Genomic DNA, 18,314 nt, shown 5'->3' with positions numbered 1-18,314 from the left:
GAATGTAATTAACCTGTAATTAACCCCTGAAGTCCATCCAACGAGGGATTTCCATACGCAATCTTCACAAGACAGGGCATGGGTACGCCTGTTTGGAACAGTTCATATCCCGTGCGAGAAGTGCAGTAACTTGTTAACGTATGGGTACCCTCCAGGGCCAGTACTAAACACGGCGAAGGGACACTCCATCCACCTGATGCCAGTACTAAACACAGCAAAATGCATTTAACTCCCTCCTGTTGGCGAATGGCTCCCTCTCGTTTTTCCCGTCCAGAGGGCGCCTCCCCAATGTAAACATGTCTGCTCCATTTCTGTATTCTCCCCCACCCAAAATCCCAAATTCCCACAGTCTGCCTTTACTGTTGAGTAGAGTTATGGGGCAAATAACAGTTGGCTGACAACAAACAAACCTGTTTTTCCAAGGTAAAAACAGGTGCAGAGCTATTACTTAGAATTACGAAGGCCTTGAACATTCCAGCAGGGACCAGGCCGTGGTAGTTGTCTCCAGTTTTACGTTCAGGCCTAATATAGTTCCAGGAATGCTTATATTATGACTCATGAGATTTTAAAAAAATCGACCATTTCCATCTAGCCTAAACTTATTGTTTAGACCAGGTTGACATATTACACATAAGGCTATGCTAAATCTGATAGTTAGGTTGTGGGGACCACACTAGGTACACTAGCACTAGTGAAGTTCAAGGATGCTTCTCAACCTAACCTCCCCTGACGTACATTACTAGCCTAGGGACACAGTCTCCCCCACCTAACCTGGCTTAGAGTCTTAGCGACAGTTCTTTATCACCCTCGTGCCAGTGATTCGAGTGTTCGTGTTTATTAAATAAAATATAATTAGGTGGCAGAAAAAGAATTTGAATTAGCCTCAACAATTTGTTGGTTTCAATGAAATAGTTTAATAAGTTTTTTGTTATAATTATTAATTTATGATGTACTTTCAAAAACTACAGCACTATTATATTCCTAATTAAACTGGTCTTATGATTATCAGGCATAGGCTAAGGAAGATATTTAACCTGGAAGACTGAGATTGAAATCTAATCCAGACTTCCAGTAATCCTTGGCAGCAAACTCAATAAATTCTTCTAGTCAGATAACATAATATTGGATGATGTAACAACATTTCAGATGTATCAGGAATTTTATTCTGAAATTGTTATATATAAACTTGTTACAAAATACAAAATGGTTACCTAGTGCTGCCATCGGGTGCAACATTGTTCAATTAGACACAATAACGGGATCTGGTAATGTCAGTAGGGTATATGATATGAATTAAGAAATACCAACACCAACAATGTTACCCAGGCAGGGTAAAGAATTATATAACGTCCATGGACTACACTTTTAACATAGTCCTGCCTGTATTTGCTAGCCTGTGGTTGGCTAGCTAAGCATTCACTCAAACCATGGCCTTGCACAACCTGTTGATAAGCTAACATCTGATTTAAAGCCAAGGGTATACAGTATTTCAAAGGAGTGAAAAATAGCATCGAAGCTGGAGTAGGGTATACAATAACAATCCAGGCTCAGTACAGGCTAGGGTACACTGGTTATAGGGTGACAAAACTAATTGTTAACCATAAATATGTTAGTATACACAACTTTACATCGAGTTTCAAAGTTCTGAATTACCATACTGTGCCATCACTTCGAGTACCTTTGGTGATGAAGCCAGTAGTATAGCCTGTCAAGAACAAATTACTGAACAAAATGAATAATTAAAGTCCTGTTTATTAATGGATAAACTGACATGAATTATCATAAAAAAATAGAAGTCTTGAAAAGTAAGCTGTCCATTGAGTAGGTCTTTGTAAGATAAATAGTTGAAATTACACTGAGGAACTAACACATTTCATTAGATAAACCATAACTGATATTAAGTTGAAGTGTAGATTTATTCTCTGCTTTAGATTTATTGATGAGAATTGTCATATTTCAATAGTTTGAATTTTTTTCTTAGTCTTACTTGGCACTAATTCAGAAATTGGCAATTCTAGTGTGTTCTTTCTATTTTGGGTTTAAAGAATGAGGGTTCTATTAAAGAAAATAAATTGCCAGTTATTCCATATGAATTATATTCCTGCCAAGAATCCATATACTGCAGTTCATTCTTTCGAGTCACTTGTCCAAATATGACAAGACTTGTAGGTTCTGTAGATTATGTTTTATAAGGGAATAAAGATTACTTTCATTAGAAAAATTTTACGAAGTATAGTATTCCTAATTTTTTTTCATATGATCTCTTAAAGATTGATGTGTGTAGCTTCTGAAAGAAAGCATTGTTAACCTACATATTTATGACCTATTTTTAGTTTTTAATAATATGATGTTCAGTTATAATATGACTATTTTTTAATATTGCAGGGAAATTGTTAGTACTAAACAGCGCAAGTGACCATTATGCCTGAAAAAGAGTTCAAGTTGGATCCTGATTCTGAACTTCGCTTTGAAGTTGAAGGAGCCAAAGAAACAGTAGAACTAACTGTGAGTAGTTTAATTTTCTATACTCTTATATATGTAGCAGGTTTTCTTTCATTCCAGCGAGAAATTATTTCTTATAAGGTAACTGCTTCTTTGAAAAGTATAACATCATTTATTCACAAAATCATCCTATAACTTATGGGTCATGTAGCAAACTTATTTGCAACAGATTTTTAAACGTTGCATAGTTGTTTGTACAAAAAACCCTCATAAGCAGTAGGTCAGTCTTCCTTACTACAATTTGCACTTGCTTTTGTGAGCCCCAGATATTAACCCTTAAACGCCGAGCCTCTATTTACAAAAATGTCTCCCGTATGCCGGCGGCGTTCGGGAGCTAGCGCCGAAGCGGAAAAAAAGTTTTTTTTCAAAAAATCACAGCACGCTTAGTTTTTAAGATTAAGAGTTAATTTTTGGCTCCTTTTTTTCTCTCATTGCCTGAAGTTTAGTATGCAACCATCAGAAATGAAAATAAATATCATTATCATATATAAATATTGGAATATATGACAGCGAAAAAAAACCTCATATATAATTGTATACAAATCGCGCTGTAAGCAAAACGGTTAAAGGTAATGAGTTACTTTTATTTAGTTGTATTGTATACTAAATTGCGATGATTTTGGTATATAACAGATTTTAAAACGATTAAAGCAACACAGAGAAAATATTATCACAAAATGATGCATGAATTCGTAACGCACGGACGTAAAATAGTTTTTTTCAAAAATTCACCATAAATCAAAATATTGTGCTAGAGACTTTCCAATTGTTTCAAAATGAAGGAAATTGATTGAATATTACTAGACTGTAAGTTTTTTAGCTTACAATTGCATTTTTTGACCATTTCGATTGAGTTAAAGTTGACCGAAGGTTGATTTTTTTCTATATCGTTATTTATATAAAAATATTTCAAAAATGGTAAAAGCTAAAAGCATGATTTATTTTTTGTTGTATTGTACGTCCTGTTGCCTCACAAATACGCAAACACTTGCCAAAGTTCTGCAAAACACGGATGTGTCAAGATATCGCTCTCCGACGATGCGCCGCTGATGCTTTATGGTGCGAGAAGGAAGAAATTCGCGCATGCGCGTCTGGGTGACGCTTATAAACAAAACAACAGCGTGATCCATGAACTCCCAGCATCCCTCAAGGCGCGTGATTTAAAACCTTTCGCAAACTAGGCCTATAATTATTTTTCCGCAAATATTTATAAAAACCATTTTTAGTCAACATACCATACGTCCACTTGGCACCCAACAGACAATTTTAGTCGACGTATGGTACGTTCAGTAGGCGTTTAAGGGTTAAGGACTTTTTTTTTTTTTTTTTAACTTCTGTCATTCCAGTGTATTTTCAGTCAGAAGTCACACAGTAGAGTATCACTACCAGCCTTGTGGGGTTTCCAGAGTCAGCTGAACACAGAGTTAATGTTGCAAAACTAGTAATTTCACTTGCCTTTTTTTTTTTTTTTTTTTTTTTTTTTTTTTACACTATATCAGAAAAAAAAATTAATCGTAGAAAGTACAGTATATGCAGTGATTGTTAATTTACTGAAAAATAATGCAAATGTCATTAGATATCACAGAATTTCTTATGCTCACTTTTTTTTAGCATTATTCCTCCATGGTTTTGCAACGAAATGAATTGTATTGTGTTAATGGTATACGAAAGAGAAAGGTTGAAGCTGCTTGTGTGACCACTGTGTTAATAAAGGAGGGTTAGGAATGAGGAATGTGGGTAGGGTATATGAAAAGGCCATGGTGTGTTGAGGCTTTATATTTTGTTGATGCCTTTTAGGTCACATTCATAGAAATGGGGCTGTTAGGTTGGTAGGATGGATACTGAGACATAAAAAAATTGGATTTAAAGTACAGTAGTGGTATTCTTTGAATATCTAGGTTTAGAAGTTCCTTTTATCCATGGTTTTTCTTTGGCTCAGAATGAAATGGATGATTATGTCAGTAATTGCTTTCTTATATATCTCTAGAGTCATCCTCTCATAGGGAAGAATGAGTACAGTATTGTTGAAGAGAGCCTTTTTACTCTCAGTGTATTGAATGAGATTTAATAATTTACATCTTGTAAGCTCTATGAAAGGTAGCATAAAAATTGGTTTTTACATTATTTCCAAATTTGATTAATCTAAAATTTCATCTTCCGACCAGCTTCTACAAGGCAAGGCTGAAGTGTTTGGGACAGAGTTAGCCCCAGACAAACCCTATGTTTTTCTCTCGGGTGCCAAAGTTGCAGTATATACATGGCATGGATGTGCATTAAAATTAAATGGTAACACAGAGGGAACTTACATTGCAAAGGAAACTCCCATGGTAAGTCCTGTATTTAACAGACAGACCTAAGCCAATATTTTGTCTTTTTTTGAGTGGTATGTAGATTCGTGACTGATTAGTTTTCAAATTACATTGTGACATGAAATACAGTAATAATTTTTACCAATCTGTTAACAATTTTTGACACTATATCTTTATTTTTTTAATGTTGAACTTACTGAAACATTACTTGAGTCATTGGAAGTTTTGTAGCCTTTTAAAGCAAGGAAAGTGCCGTTGAGGGTATCCTTAAGTAAACCAACTCAACCCTGAGACTGGATAGTGAGCATTGGTACAGGCAGTCCCCAGTTATTGGCAAGGGTTCCATTCTGAGGGTGTGATGATAACTGAAAATCGCTGCTAACCGGAAATCGGCAGTTTTCGGTGTTTTTTCAACGATTTTCGAGGCTTATGGTTATCGGCACCTCTGTTAGGTATGTATTGGCGCCAATACCCAATTATCGGCGCCAATAAGTGGAAATTGGCTATTTTCAGTGCTGAAAATTGCCGATTTTCGTCACTAGACAAGCCATAAAACTGGGTCACCATTAACCGAGCCCGCCGTTAACCGGGGACTGCCTGTATATACATCTCATAAAGCATTTAAAATCTGTAATAGTGTCATTTGTTTTTTCAGATAATGTACCTGAATACTCACGCTTGCTTAGAGAGATTGAGAAGGCAAGCTGATGAAGGACTAGCTAACGGGGAAGACACAAGAGGTCCAGTCACAATGATTGTGGGCCCAACAGATGTTGGCAAATCTACACTTTGCCGTATACTTCTCAACTATGCTGTTCGTATGGGGCGAAGACCAATCTTTGTAGATTTAGACATTGGCCAGGGTTCCATTGCTATACCTGGAACACTAGGTGAATAAAGTTCGTTCATTTATGAAAACTGTTAGATATTGTGGTTTGGAAAGTACTACAAATTTCCTGTCTGTGATAGCATTATTTTATTATCATTCAGTTAACACTATTATACTTGAAGAATTTAGTTGTAAAATTTATTATGATTTTCTCATCAAGTTATTCTAGAATACCTGTATAGATTTTGTCATGCATTCAGCTAGGAATTTTAATATTTTGTGCTAGATTAAGCCTACTAATATAGCAATTGTTACATTATTCACGTTACAATATGTAGTAAATTGGTGCTGAAAGTTTAGTCAGTTGGCATAATTACTTCTTTAGGAGGGAGTGGTGCTTAATATCTTTTGCTGAGATGTGAGATTTAGATTGTCTAGGAAGCCAAGAAAATATATATAGATGAGATTTGTGTAATCTTCTTAATGAAACAATCAATGTTAAAAAGTTACTGATGTTAAAGACACAGTTGTGGTTATATTAGAAAAGAAGAGGATTCCAAGTCTTCCTGGCAGAAGCTGCAGTTGCCCTCCTTAGCTGTTCTGATTTACCTTGCCACTGAAGTTGGTGGTTCCACATGAAGTGGGATTCAATAATCCATAGCAACTACCAGGCTCCAAAGATCTTATTTAGGCGTTCTTGCCAGAGGCCTCTGTATCATGTTCGTTGGTTTGAAAGAGGGACAACAGCATCTATTTGATGCTATTGGCAACCTACTTGCAAGTGCATCATGAGCTCAATATAGCCATATATAGTGTTGCTGCTTCTGTGGCAACTCCCATTTTGTGTTGTAGAACTCCCAATCTTAAGCCCTAAATTCCTAGGTCTCTAGGATGAGCTGTTACTACAGATATCAAGCTTATTCTTGCAGGCTGTATAAATCCTTTGGTTATCTGATAGGGAAGGAATTGTACTAAGAAGATATGAGTAAGGAACAAAGAAAAACCTTCCGCAGTTAGTTATGTCCCCATAAAGTTTCAAACCTTGTAAAAGTTATGTCCCCATAAAGTTTCAAACCTTGTAAAGTTTTGGTGATGTATTAAATGCACAGAACTGTCACTCAGCAGTGCACAAGCCAACAACTAATACAATGTACTTGATAACTGTATCTTCTATTTCATTGAGAATAGTTGTATAACAGTAGAGGACCTCAGTAAGGGTTAAATGAAGCTTACCATCTTGAGTAGTTAAGTTTAGAATTTTTACTTTTTTCAGTGACTGGAATATTATATTACTGAACAATATTGAAAGCTGTTGTAGATGAAAAAATGTTTTTTCCAGGCGGGAAAGCTATGAGAATGATTTTGCAGGCACAAGCACTTTGATGCTGATATGATGTACTGTATTATATCAAGCATATTTTAGTATGCATTTTAGTCTGTCTTTACATCTTGAAACTAAATGATTTCTTTTATTTTACAGGAGCATTGTTAATTGAAAGAGCAGCATCAGTTGGGGAAGGGTTTTCTCAGGAGGCTCCATTAGTTTTCAATTTCGGACATTTATACCCTGATGCAAATATGACGCTGTACAATATCTTGGTATCACGGTTAGCTTCCATAGTACAAGATAAAATGGTTATTAATAAAAAAGGTAAAATCAGTTTTACTATTAGTGTTAAGTATTAATGAGATGTATGCACTTTTAGATTTTAAAAAATGGTAATTCCAGTGATGTCTTCATATTTCTTGCGCAGTCCCTTGGCCCCAATTGGATTGCTTTCTGTGTTTTAGTTTCCATTTGTTCAGTTCAGTCTCCTCCTACTTAGATGTCAAACTTCTTTAACTTAACCTTGCTACAATTTCACAAGTCATTGTAAGATAATCGAGAGATGTTACTGAGTGTTCTAGTTAGACAATTGTAGAATAAAAACAATGGAAAATAAAGTTCATTCTTAATTTTGAATACATTCCTGTATATCCTTGAGTAATGTTATTTCATTTCTTATTTTCTTTGTTTTACAGTTGCAGCTTCTGGTGTGGTCATCAACACTTGTGGTTTTGTTAAAGGGCCTGGCTATAAAAGCTTAACTCACGTTGCTCAAGCTTTTGAAGTGGATGTCATAATTGTCCTTGACCAGGAGAGACTTTACAATGAACTCGTCCGAGATATTCCATTTATAAAAGTTGTCTTTTTGCCAAAGAGTGGTGGTGTAAGTTTTCTATTCTTTTTATGTTATTTTTTCATCTGAAATTTTCTGTGCAGTATATTATTATTGGTACTTGGCTCCTAGTACTAACTACTACAGTGTACCATCTCTTTTGTACAGTCTCCATAATTTTCTTTCCTCTCCTTTTATACCTTTCCATTTGAACTATAGTCTTGAGGAAATTGTCCAACTTATTCCACTTTTTCTTGTTACAGTTTTGACCTCTGATTTTACAACACACATTTAAGTTCAGCCCTATAATGAAAGCTGGAATCTTGAGAGGTGGTTCCATTAGAATGAAAGAAAGCAGATGATCTTGCTGAAAGAACGTAAAAGAAATGTCAGTAAAATAATCAAATTAATCAGTTAAATCAAACTAAAGCTGCAAAAAACTAGGCTAAGCAGAAAGCTGCGAAAAAATTAAAAAAGCTGTAGCAGAAAGGGGGGGGAAATGTAACCAGAGTAGTAGGTAAAAGTAGCATATCATAGTGTATGTAGACTGGAATTTAAGGGTTCACATTGGATCAAGAGTTATTCTTCAGTCACCTAACCTGTTTGGATGGTACGTAATTTATATTCATAAAGGTATAGTTAATAAAGAAACAGGAGTACAGTCAATGAGCAAAGATAATTTTTTGAGAATCAGAATTGTGTTATTGTGTTGGTCATTTTCAGAATCAAAAATTTCCGTATTGATTTGGTTGTACAGTAAACCCCCGTATTTGTGTTCTCACGATTCGTAGACTCTCGTATTCGCGGATTTCTCTGTGGAACGTATCTACCCATTATTCGCGGAAAATTCACCCATTCGTGGTATTTTTCACTGAGAAATATTCACTAATTACTGTATTTTCATATCATTTTTATGATTAAATGCACTTTTTGTGATAAAACTATTAAAATACTCAGGTATAAGCATTTTTAGTGTTTTTCTTGTGTTTAAACTATCAAAATAGGCAGTTCTAAGTGTTTTTAGAGGGGTTTTAAGTATTCGCAGATTTTAGCTATTCGCAGGGGGAGTGCAGTACGCATCCCCCGCAAATACGGCGTGTTTACTGTATTCGTATTGCTCAGTATGTTCTAAGTTCTAAAGTTTCAAATTTTATGTGCCTGAATACCAAAATAAATTAATTTGGCTGTTGAGGTTACACTTGATGATTTTATTATAGACTACAAGTATTTTTTACTTGAATTCCTCATTTTTTTACATACATGTTCTGCTTCAGCTTTGCATTGGCCAGCCCTATGCTAGTCAAGTTTTTTTATTCATTGGCCTCATTAAACTACCTGATAATAAATCACAACTTCCCCAGATGTGATTGTTTGATATAGACAAATTTAGGGGAATAGCAGATTGGCTGCAATTATTAGCTGATTTCCTGATGACCCAGCTATTCACTGTGTCAGTTATAATTAGGTTGGTTATCTTGGCAATGCACATGTAGCAATGAACCTGCAGCCCCCATTCCCACTTCTAATTTTATTTTTTTGCTTAAGTCATAGGTCCTGGATGTACCTAGCATTGCCATTTCAGCATATAACTAGGTTAATTAAATAATTTTTTTCTCTTAATTTAGCATCTCTTTTTCAGTTTGGAATGATAGTATGAAGAGAACTTTTTAGATTGAATCTTATGAAAGTAGGATATCTTTTGAGTGACCAAATTCTTTTCTTGGGGCTTCCTCCCCAAATGCAGTACTTGTTAAACAAAACACTTTTGTTTACCTTACAATGTTCATGGAAATTATTCCGACTCATTCAGAATAAGTAGAGCATTTCAGATTGTAAGTGTTATCGTATAGCCTAAACGATTTGAAACATACTAACCTAATGGTAGCCTAAGTCTTATACTATGACACCCAGGTTACTTCACTCATATGCTATTCCAAATTCCAGTTAAATCTGCATTGCGTTGTGTATATTAATCTACGACATAAAATGATATAAACTCGCTGTTGGCGCATTCAATGTTCCTAGCTTGAATTACAGTAGAGTCAGATTGGCATGAGCACAATCTCTACTTTGTAACCCTCATCCAAAGCACACCTCAGGAAATTCTCCTTACATTTAGATATGCATATCTCCTAAAGGAATTTTCCTAAATGAACTTTAAGATGATAAAGAATACTTAAGTGGATGAAGGCACCGACAACTATGGCTGCATTCCCTCTTTTTGAGTCCCCACTAATTTGAACCACAATGTACCAAGGCTGTAAAGAGACTGGTTTCATGGCCGTCTTTGGCAAACACCAAACATTCGACTAACCACTGGACAAACAACCAATGCCGGTAGTTAAGCACTATTACACATATACTTACAATTAAATACACGAAACAGCCAAAACAACGCTTTTCATTACTAAATACAAACACAGCAAAACATAATATCCTTCTTGTACATAATACGCATTTCCACTTTACGGAAATTTAAATAGAATATGTAAAACTAAACCACAACTTGTGGAAAAGTACAATCTCTCTTGTCGAAGTTTCGACATACTTCCCCTCAAGAAAAACTTATTCCTACATTATTTACAATAGTCCTGTTCTTATCAATGCCTTTCTGGCTTCTGCAGCTATTTGAGCAGTCCCTCTGCTCGGGCGGGTGCTTGACTGAATGTCTTCTGTCGCAGGATTAGTTTCCCTTATCTCCTGCCACAGCTGTAAGGGGTATAATTTGATTACCGGTCTCATAAGCTGGCTATGTGTTGTTCTTAGAGTAGCCACTTTTGGGACCTTGTCTCGCCCCATGTGTAACTCGATCACTTGGCCCAACTTCCACTTGTTCCTTGGCCCCTCGTCATGAATGAGGACAACTTCCCTATCCTGGGCTAAGAGCCATGGACTATTGCTACTTGATGGGTCTCTCTTAACGTTCTTAAATATCCCCTCCCATCTTTTCCACAAGTCGTCACACAACTTGGATACATACAGGAATCTTTTCTCGGTGAACCCTCTCCGTCCATAGGTAAGGGTCACCGGAGATAGCTTCCCAATTCACAACTTCTCTTGGGAAGGACTTAAGCTTTTGTCCAAGGATCAAATGGTTAGGGGTTAAAATTTCCAGTTGATTCAAATCCCCAGGCATGTAACTTAATGGTCTGTCATTGATAATTTCCTCCAGCTCCACCAGCACACAGGTCAGTTCCTCATAACTTAGAAGGCTTGGCCTACGATCTTTTTTAGACATGACTTAAGAAGTCCTATCAGCCTTTCCCATATAGCACCAAACCACGGTACTCTCACTGGAATGAACTTCCAGTTACATTTTATATCTAACAGATATTCCTCTACCCTGGGATTCACCGGCATGGTCTTAAGGTATTCTGATGCCGCTACAAATGTGGTGGCGTTGTCACTCAACATGAGTGCTGGGAAACCTCTTCTACCACATAATCTTCTAAAACTCATGAGGAACGAGTCAAAGGAATGGTTATCAACTAGCTCCACATGTATGCCTCTGGTTATCGGGCACGTAAATAAAATGATATAAGCCTTCTCGTGGCTCTGTCGTTTTCCCTTAACCCATAATGTGCCGGTGTAGTCCACGTCTGTGATATTAAAAGGTTGCTTACATTGCACCCTGAGCTTGGGTAATGGAGGAAGTATATTGGCCGTATACAGCTTCCCCTGTGTTCTCCTGCGAATAACACAATGGTGTATTATACTCATAGTTATTTGCCATATCTGTGGGACCCAGAACTCCTGTCTGACACTCGCCACAGTTGCATTTATACCCATATGAGCATTAACATCTTGATGTTCTTTAATAATTACTTGAGTAACATAGCAACTCTACCCCCTTCATCAAACTCTCGTACTCCTCTTGGAAAAATTCCCTTTGTATGATGGTAATAGTCTTATTCTTTGCCTCATGGAGTTCTTCCAAGGTCAATTCACCATGCCTCTTCATACACTCCTAAAATTATTCACAAATCGTAGGATCCACACTGTGGACCTACAGACCTTTTTAGCCTTGCTGAATCTCTCCCAATTCAGCAAGTGAGCATTACCATTCAGGTTGTCCTGTACAGTATTGACCAAAATGTTCTCTTCCCTACCCTGCACAAGTGATCCACCAAACCGTGACCTATCTGTTGGCCAAGAGGAATTTTTTAACCAAGAGGGTCCCTCCCACCAGAAAGAACTATCCAAGATCATTTCTGTCCTTTTCCCACATGTCAACCAGTCACTGGGATTATCATCTGTAGGCACATAGGACAAGACCGTCTCTGGAATTAAAGAGTTTATTTCCTGTACTCTATTTTTCACAAATACAGGGAGAACACTTTTCGATACTAGCCAACTTAGGGCAACCTTACTGTTCGACCAAATGAACAGTTCTACAAACTCATCCTTCTCAAAGGATTCTTTAATAAATTTGGCCATTCTTGCTGCTAGCAACAGTGCCATCAACTCAAGTTTTGGAACGGTTAATTCTTTAATGGGCACTACTCTTGCCTTTGCCATCATTAAATAAGTTTTCGTAAACTCTGTAGGCTGCACAACCATATGCTAACTCACTGGCATCGCAGAATATGTGTAAGGAGTCCCCCTTTCCTAGGCTAGTATTCTTCGGAAAGGAAATATCAAGACATTTTTCCAAGTCTTCAGATAACTCAACCCATTGGTTCTGTAATGGGTTTGGGAGTTGTTCATCCCAATCCAGTTGTTGCTTCCACAAATTCTGCAGGTATATCCTTGCCCCAATAGTAACAGGTAGAAGCATTCCTAATGGATCGTAAATCCGTGCAACAGTTCTCAACACTTCTCTCTTAGTCTGGCTGGACTTATTTATCTTAGTCAGATGTAATGTCAAGGTATCCTGTTCTTTGTCCCAGTTCAGATCTAAGACCTTATCCATATGTTCGAGCAATAGTTTGCAGTGAGTCATTATTACTCGTCCATTCTTTCAGATATAAATGTGCCTGTGCATATATCCTATTTGCTTCAAAGAAAAAATTTACCAGTTCATTATCATCATTGCTAGTGAACTGCAAGTTATCTACATATAGTCCTCTTTTTATCCTTTCTACATCACCTACCATAGATAGCTGTTTCTTAATAGTTGCATTCAGCAGAAAGGGAGAACATGTAGCTCCAAATAAAACAACTCGAAACCTATACACTAACAATATACTGTTAGGGTCTGTTGGATCATCCAACCATAAAAGCCTAGTATAGTTTCTGTCTTCTTCCCTGAGTTGCACCGTTAAAAATGCTTTTTCTATGTCACTCATACAGGCAAACGATTTGTTTTAAACTGCAGCAGAACTTTGAGCAAATCAGCTTTTATATGTGGTCCCATCCACAAACAATTGTTCAAGCTTAACCCACTTTTCCCCTGTGTAACCAAACAGTCAAATACTGTCCTAATAGGGGTTAATGCACTGTCCTTTTTAGCCAATCCTAGGAGGGCTGTTAATCAGCTCAGTGGTCTGGTAAAACTAAGATATACTTAACTTTTTAACACCATGATGTGCCAAGAAATGACAGTCTTCCTCTGTTTTAAAATATTCCACACTCTCTATGAATCTCCTATCCTCCTGATCCTTCAGGATTTTCTGGTAGTGTTCTAGATACTGAGTGTCCTTCTGAAACTTGACACACTTGTTTTAATCTATTCAAAGTCAACCCAAAGTTGGAAGTTAATCTCCTTTTATTGCCTTTCCAAGGCAATGCCGCACCATACTGTTTGTCAATTTCAGAATAAGTTATAGTGCTCTCAAAGTTCTCCAATACTTTCCGTTCCAGTTCCGTTATTTCACTGCAGTCAATACCTAAATGATCTAAACTCCTTAAAGTTTCAAGATCTTCCTTTGGATCCTTTAAATGAGTAGCCCCTTCAGCCATAATTATGTTGTTGGTTTCCACTGCCAGTTTCAAAATGGAAACATGAGTCTCTTTGGCAGGAGGAGAACTACATGTTCTGGTTACCACGTAACCAAATATGGTTGGTAGCAATTCTAAATTTTGAGATTTCCTAAACCCTGGATGTATTAACAATTCAATAGGCGATTTTTTTCTACACGTAGATTAAAATCTTTATCAGCCAAGCTGGTTTTCATTCTACACAACAACCTTGAGTTCTTAACGTCAAATTTCTTTGTATATTCTGGTAGCTCATCTACCACTGTACAGTCCATATTTATTAATCTATCCCAATTAGGTACAGCTATGTTCACCATTTCATACTCCTTAACTGGTGTAGAAGTTAAGTAACCTCTCAATGATATATTTTCAACTCCCTTGCTTTTATAGTGGAGTCCCTCAAGAGCAGATTTCTTTATAAATGATCTCTCGGCACAGGTATCTAACAACCCTCTCTTTCGCACAATGTGATATCTTTGGTTAAAGTAAGGTATACTAAACTTTACCCTTTAGGGCTATTGTGGCTGTAGGTAAGATCGACTTCCTAGTCGTCTTACTTCCCTGTCCGGTGTTTGTCAAAGAGAGTGTTCCAACTCGTACCCCACCTACCTTGGATTTATTTGGTTGGTTTCGATTGCATATACACCATGACTGTCTAACAGTGCAGCTGTTTATACAACCTTGCCTGTCACAGTCAGAACTGAAGTGTTTATTGGATGCGCATATTAAACACAAACCCAGAGTTCTGAATCGTTATGTCTTTCCTCTGGTTACATAGGATTTACAATATGTCTATATATGATTGCCTGTGCAAAGTGCACATCCTTTAACCTGGTTTACCTTGGCTTTGTTTGTACTTTCTTTAGGCCTTACCAATGTTTTTTTGGTCTCAGATTGCCCTTGTTCTACTGCGAAAGCAGATACCGTTGTTAATGCATTAGGTTTTACTGGTTCAGTCTGGAAAAGCCCTCAAATTGTGTATTTCTTCTTCAAGATATTTTTTAAAGGTGTCAAATTTAAGCCAATCTTCTCCACACCTTCGTTTTATTATTTCACTTACACTACTAGGTAGTTTGGTGTTTCACTTAGACTACTAGGTAGTTTGGTGTAGAGCAAGATGGTATACAGTTCACTCTTTCCAGCTGTTCACTCTCCAGTAATCTTATGCAGCATTCGAATTGTGCTGTAAAACCTTGTAGCGATTCTGCATCTGCCTTAGGTGTCTCAGTTTGGAAAAGTTTTCTAACTAAACACAACTTGATTTCATCTTTTCTGCCATAGGTCTCTTTTAACAAGTTCACTGCTTGTAAATATTTATCACCTTCTAATTTAAAACCAGATATCAGTTCCAGAGCCTCACTTTCCAATAGGCCCTTCAAATAAAAAAACTTCTGTATATCCTCAAAATCAGTACGTTGGTGTACTGATACTTCATAACGTTCCCAAAATGAATTCCATTCTGATACATCACCATCGAAATGTTTGAGGTCTAATTTGGGTAACTTTACACTAGCTTTAACAGGCAATATTGGTGCACTAGGTTCACCTCTTACAGCTAGAAGACTTGTGATGGATGAGTTTAGTCTATAAATTTCAGTGCTACCTTTAGGCTATATTCAGCTTGATTCATAATTTGGTCAGGTTGTCCTCCAGGATCCGTTAGATCCAATATTTCATTATCAAATTCCAGGATTTCCTGCAAATTTTCCTTCAAGGAGTCTCTCAGTGAAAAAATACTATTGATATCACCTGCATCAATAGTGGTTTCAACCTTTTTTGACCAGTTAGTTATCACAGACTTGAAACCCCCTATCTCCTCTTTAATTCTTCCAGGTCAGACATCTTAGCCTATAATTTACCAACACCAAATATACAAGTTCTTAATACTAAAAGAGTGTGCAAACTGCCAGCTCCAAAAAATATATATCGCACTAGCAAATATAATATTCAAAATTTGGCTACACCTCTTCAAATTAATCCGTGGTAGATCACTACTGGTTATATTATATATATATGTGCCCTTGTCTACACACACATATACAATGTACAACATAGGGTTTTATTTCAAATTAAATTTCACTTAAGTATCTCAAAACATACCATAAACTTTAGAAAATAATAATTTTATATTAATATTTCCTATCCATTACGTACAGTTTACAAAGAAGGAAAAAAAAAAAAATTATGAAGTGGAAATGCGTCAACCATAATTTGCCTAACCTAACTTAACCTGATTTCTGGGTTGGAGTGAGCACAACCTGGCATTTACCAATCCTGATTGAAAGCGTAAGCATCTGCTGCTTCACATAAGTGACTCGCGAGCGTCTTATAACTATCGTATTGAAAATGTACCCTATCACTGGCAAAGTCTCTTTCTACAAACTGATTGAAAACAAAAGTTATTTCTCGGTTTCTTTTCAATAATTGGTTCAGTAGATTTTTTCTTGCTCGATATCTATCCCTAGGGATGTTTCTAGGAGTGTAACGAATCTTTATGCTAACCACCAAAACCTTAAAGTACCTACTACTAGTCTCTACTAGTCCTAAAATCTTATTTTTAGTCTCACATCAGTTTTACTACAGCACTCTGTCATAAAATGACTTAGATGCTTTGTATGAGAATGTCCTATCACAGCAACCTTTCACTCTATGCAAAATACATCTGGACAGGCCATAGCCATTTTCTCAACTTTATCCAAAGAACAATGAAAAAATAAAAAGGAAGGATAAAATCCCCACCGAGTTAATATAAAAAAGTCAGGCTTCGGTTAGGCTAGGCGATGAGTGACCGAGTTAATCTTACTAATCCATTTCAGACTAGGGTAACTTGTGACTACTAAAATGGTTACGTCTTTATCTTTGTCACCAAATATCACAAGAGTCCTTAAAACTTCATAAACTCTAACTATACAGATCACTGCTATAACAACTAATCACTAACTATACAGATCACTGCTATAACAACCAATCACTGCGAACCAGGTCACGGCACCAATCTGTTCCGACTCATTCAGAATAAGTACAGCAGAGCATTTCAGATCGTAAGTGTTATCGTCTTGTCTAAAGGATTTGAAACGTAGTAACCTAATCGTAGCGTAATTCTTATACTACGACACCCAGGTTACTTCACTCATATGCTATTCCAAATTCCGATTAAATCACTGCATCGCGTTGTGTATATTTATCTACGACATAAAACGATATAAACTTACTGTTGGCTCATTCAGTGTTCCTAGCTTGAATTACAGGAGAATCAGATTGGCATGAGCACAATCCCTACTTCGTAACCCTTATCCAAAGCACACATCAAGAAATTCTCCTTTCATTTTGATATGCATATCTCCTAAAGGAATTTCCCTAAATGAACTTTAAGATGAACTTTAAGTGGATTGGAAGGCATCGACAACTATGGCTGCATTCCCTTTTCTTGAGTCCCCACTAGTTTGAACCACTTTGTACCAAGGCTGTGAAGAGACTGGTTTCATGGCCGTATTTGGCCAACACCAAACATTTGACTAACCACTGGGCAAACAACCAATGCCGGTAGTTATGTACTATTTTACATGTATACTTACAGTTAAATACACGAAACAGCCAAAACAACGCTTTTTATTACTAAATACGAAGACAACAAAACATAATATCCTTCTTGTACATAATACGCATTTCCACTGTATGTAAATTTTAAAAGAATACGTAAAACTATACCAGAACTTGCAGAGAGTTGCAATCTCTCTTGTCAAAGTTTCACAGAAATATTTGTCATTTAATTCTGGACTCCAGTTCTGTTGCATGTAATTCACTTGGTTTTGTTGCATGTAATTACTAAGTGACATGCCTTCTATTCAATATCACATTTGTAGTGTTATGTTTTTTCTGCAGTGAGGGATTTCAACTTTTGATATCATTGTAACATATCCACCACAGTCTCCCTTAATTTCCGGTAAGCAAGTGAAGGTTAGCACTTTGTATCAAAACCAGTTTGGCATAATGTAGTTCCCTTTCTAATAGATATTGTTGTGTGCTGAGTGTAGGCAACAGTGAAGATATCTTGGGAAGCGTGTGTTTAGTTAAACAACAAACTTCAGTCAGCATGCATAGGGTATGGTTTAATAAACCTTATTCATTTCAGCTGTAGTAGCCAAAACTTTATTATTCAGATTATGAAAACTATCTACCAGCATTGATTGTAGCTTGGGTTATCATCATCATCATAAAGTTTTTTAGTACAACTACTGAGTCATCCTCCTTATTCTTGATTGTGTCTTGAAAAAAATTTTTTTTTTTTTTTTTTTTTTTTTTTTTTTGCTTTGATGAAAATAAGGCCAAGATGAAGGAGCTAGATAGGTAGGTAGGTAGCTAATGAAAAACCAAAAGGAATAAGAACAAATGCAGTAGGGTTTTGAAGGAATGGTGTAAAGCAACCGCAATGTTGTCAGCAGTACGTTATACAAGGTACAATGATGATGGCGCCTTCTACAGTCTCATTTCTTTAAGCTAGAATTGTGAAATCACTGAGTTTTGCCTCTAGACTCTCACATGGCAAAATTTAGTCAGGTAAAATTTGAGAAGTTTGGGGCATAGCTCTGTAACCCA

General features: G+C 36.6%; 1 protein-coding gene across 7 annotated transcripts in view; it reads left to right on the top strand.

Annotated features, from left to right (window-relative positions):
* cbc (crowded by cid) overlaps positions 1–18,314 on the top strand; it is a 48,218-nt gene that overhangs the window by 26,648 nt on the left and 3,256 nt on the right. For all 7 annotated transcript variants that reach the window (XM_067092814.1, XM_067092816.1, XM_067092818.1 and 4 more), the window contains exons 2-6: positions 2,386–2,505; positions 4,668–4,829; positions 5,467–5,701; positions 7,121–7,291; positions 7,663–7,850. In XM_067092814.1, coding sequence (XP_066948915.1) covers positions 2,422–2,505; positions 4,668–4,829; positions 5,467–5,701; positions 7,121–7,291; positions 7,663–7,850 — 840 coding nt within the window. In that variant the 5' untranslated portion in view covers positions 2,386–2,421. The remainder of the gene's footprint in view (positions 1–2,385; positions 2,506–4,667; positions 4,830–5,466; positions 5,702–7,120; positions 7,292–7,662; positions 7,851–18,314) is intronic.

Source organism: Macrobrachium rosenbergii, chromosome 49 (genome assembly GCF_040412425.1).
Source record: "Macrobrachium rosenbergii isolate ZJJX-2024 chromosome 49, ASM4041242v1, whole genome shotgun sequence".
NCBI lineage: Eukaryota > Metazoa > Arthropoda > Malacostraca > Decapoda > Palaemonidae > Macrobrachium > Macrobrachium rosenbergii.
Note: the sequence above shows the minus strand (reverse complement) of the source record. Positions and strands in the feature narration are given on the sequence as shown.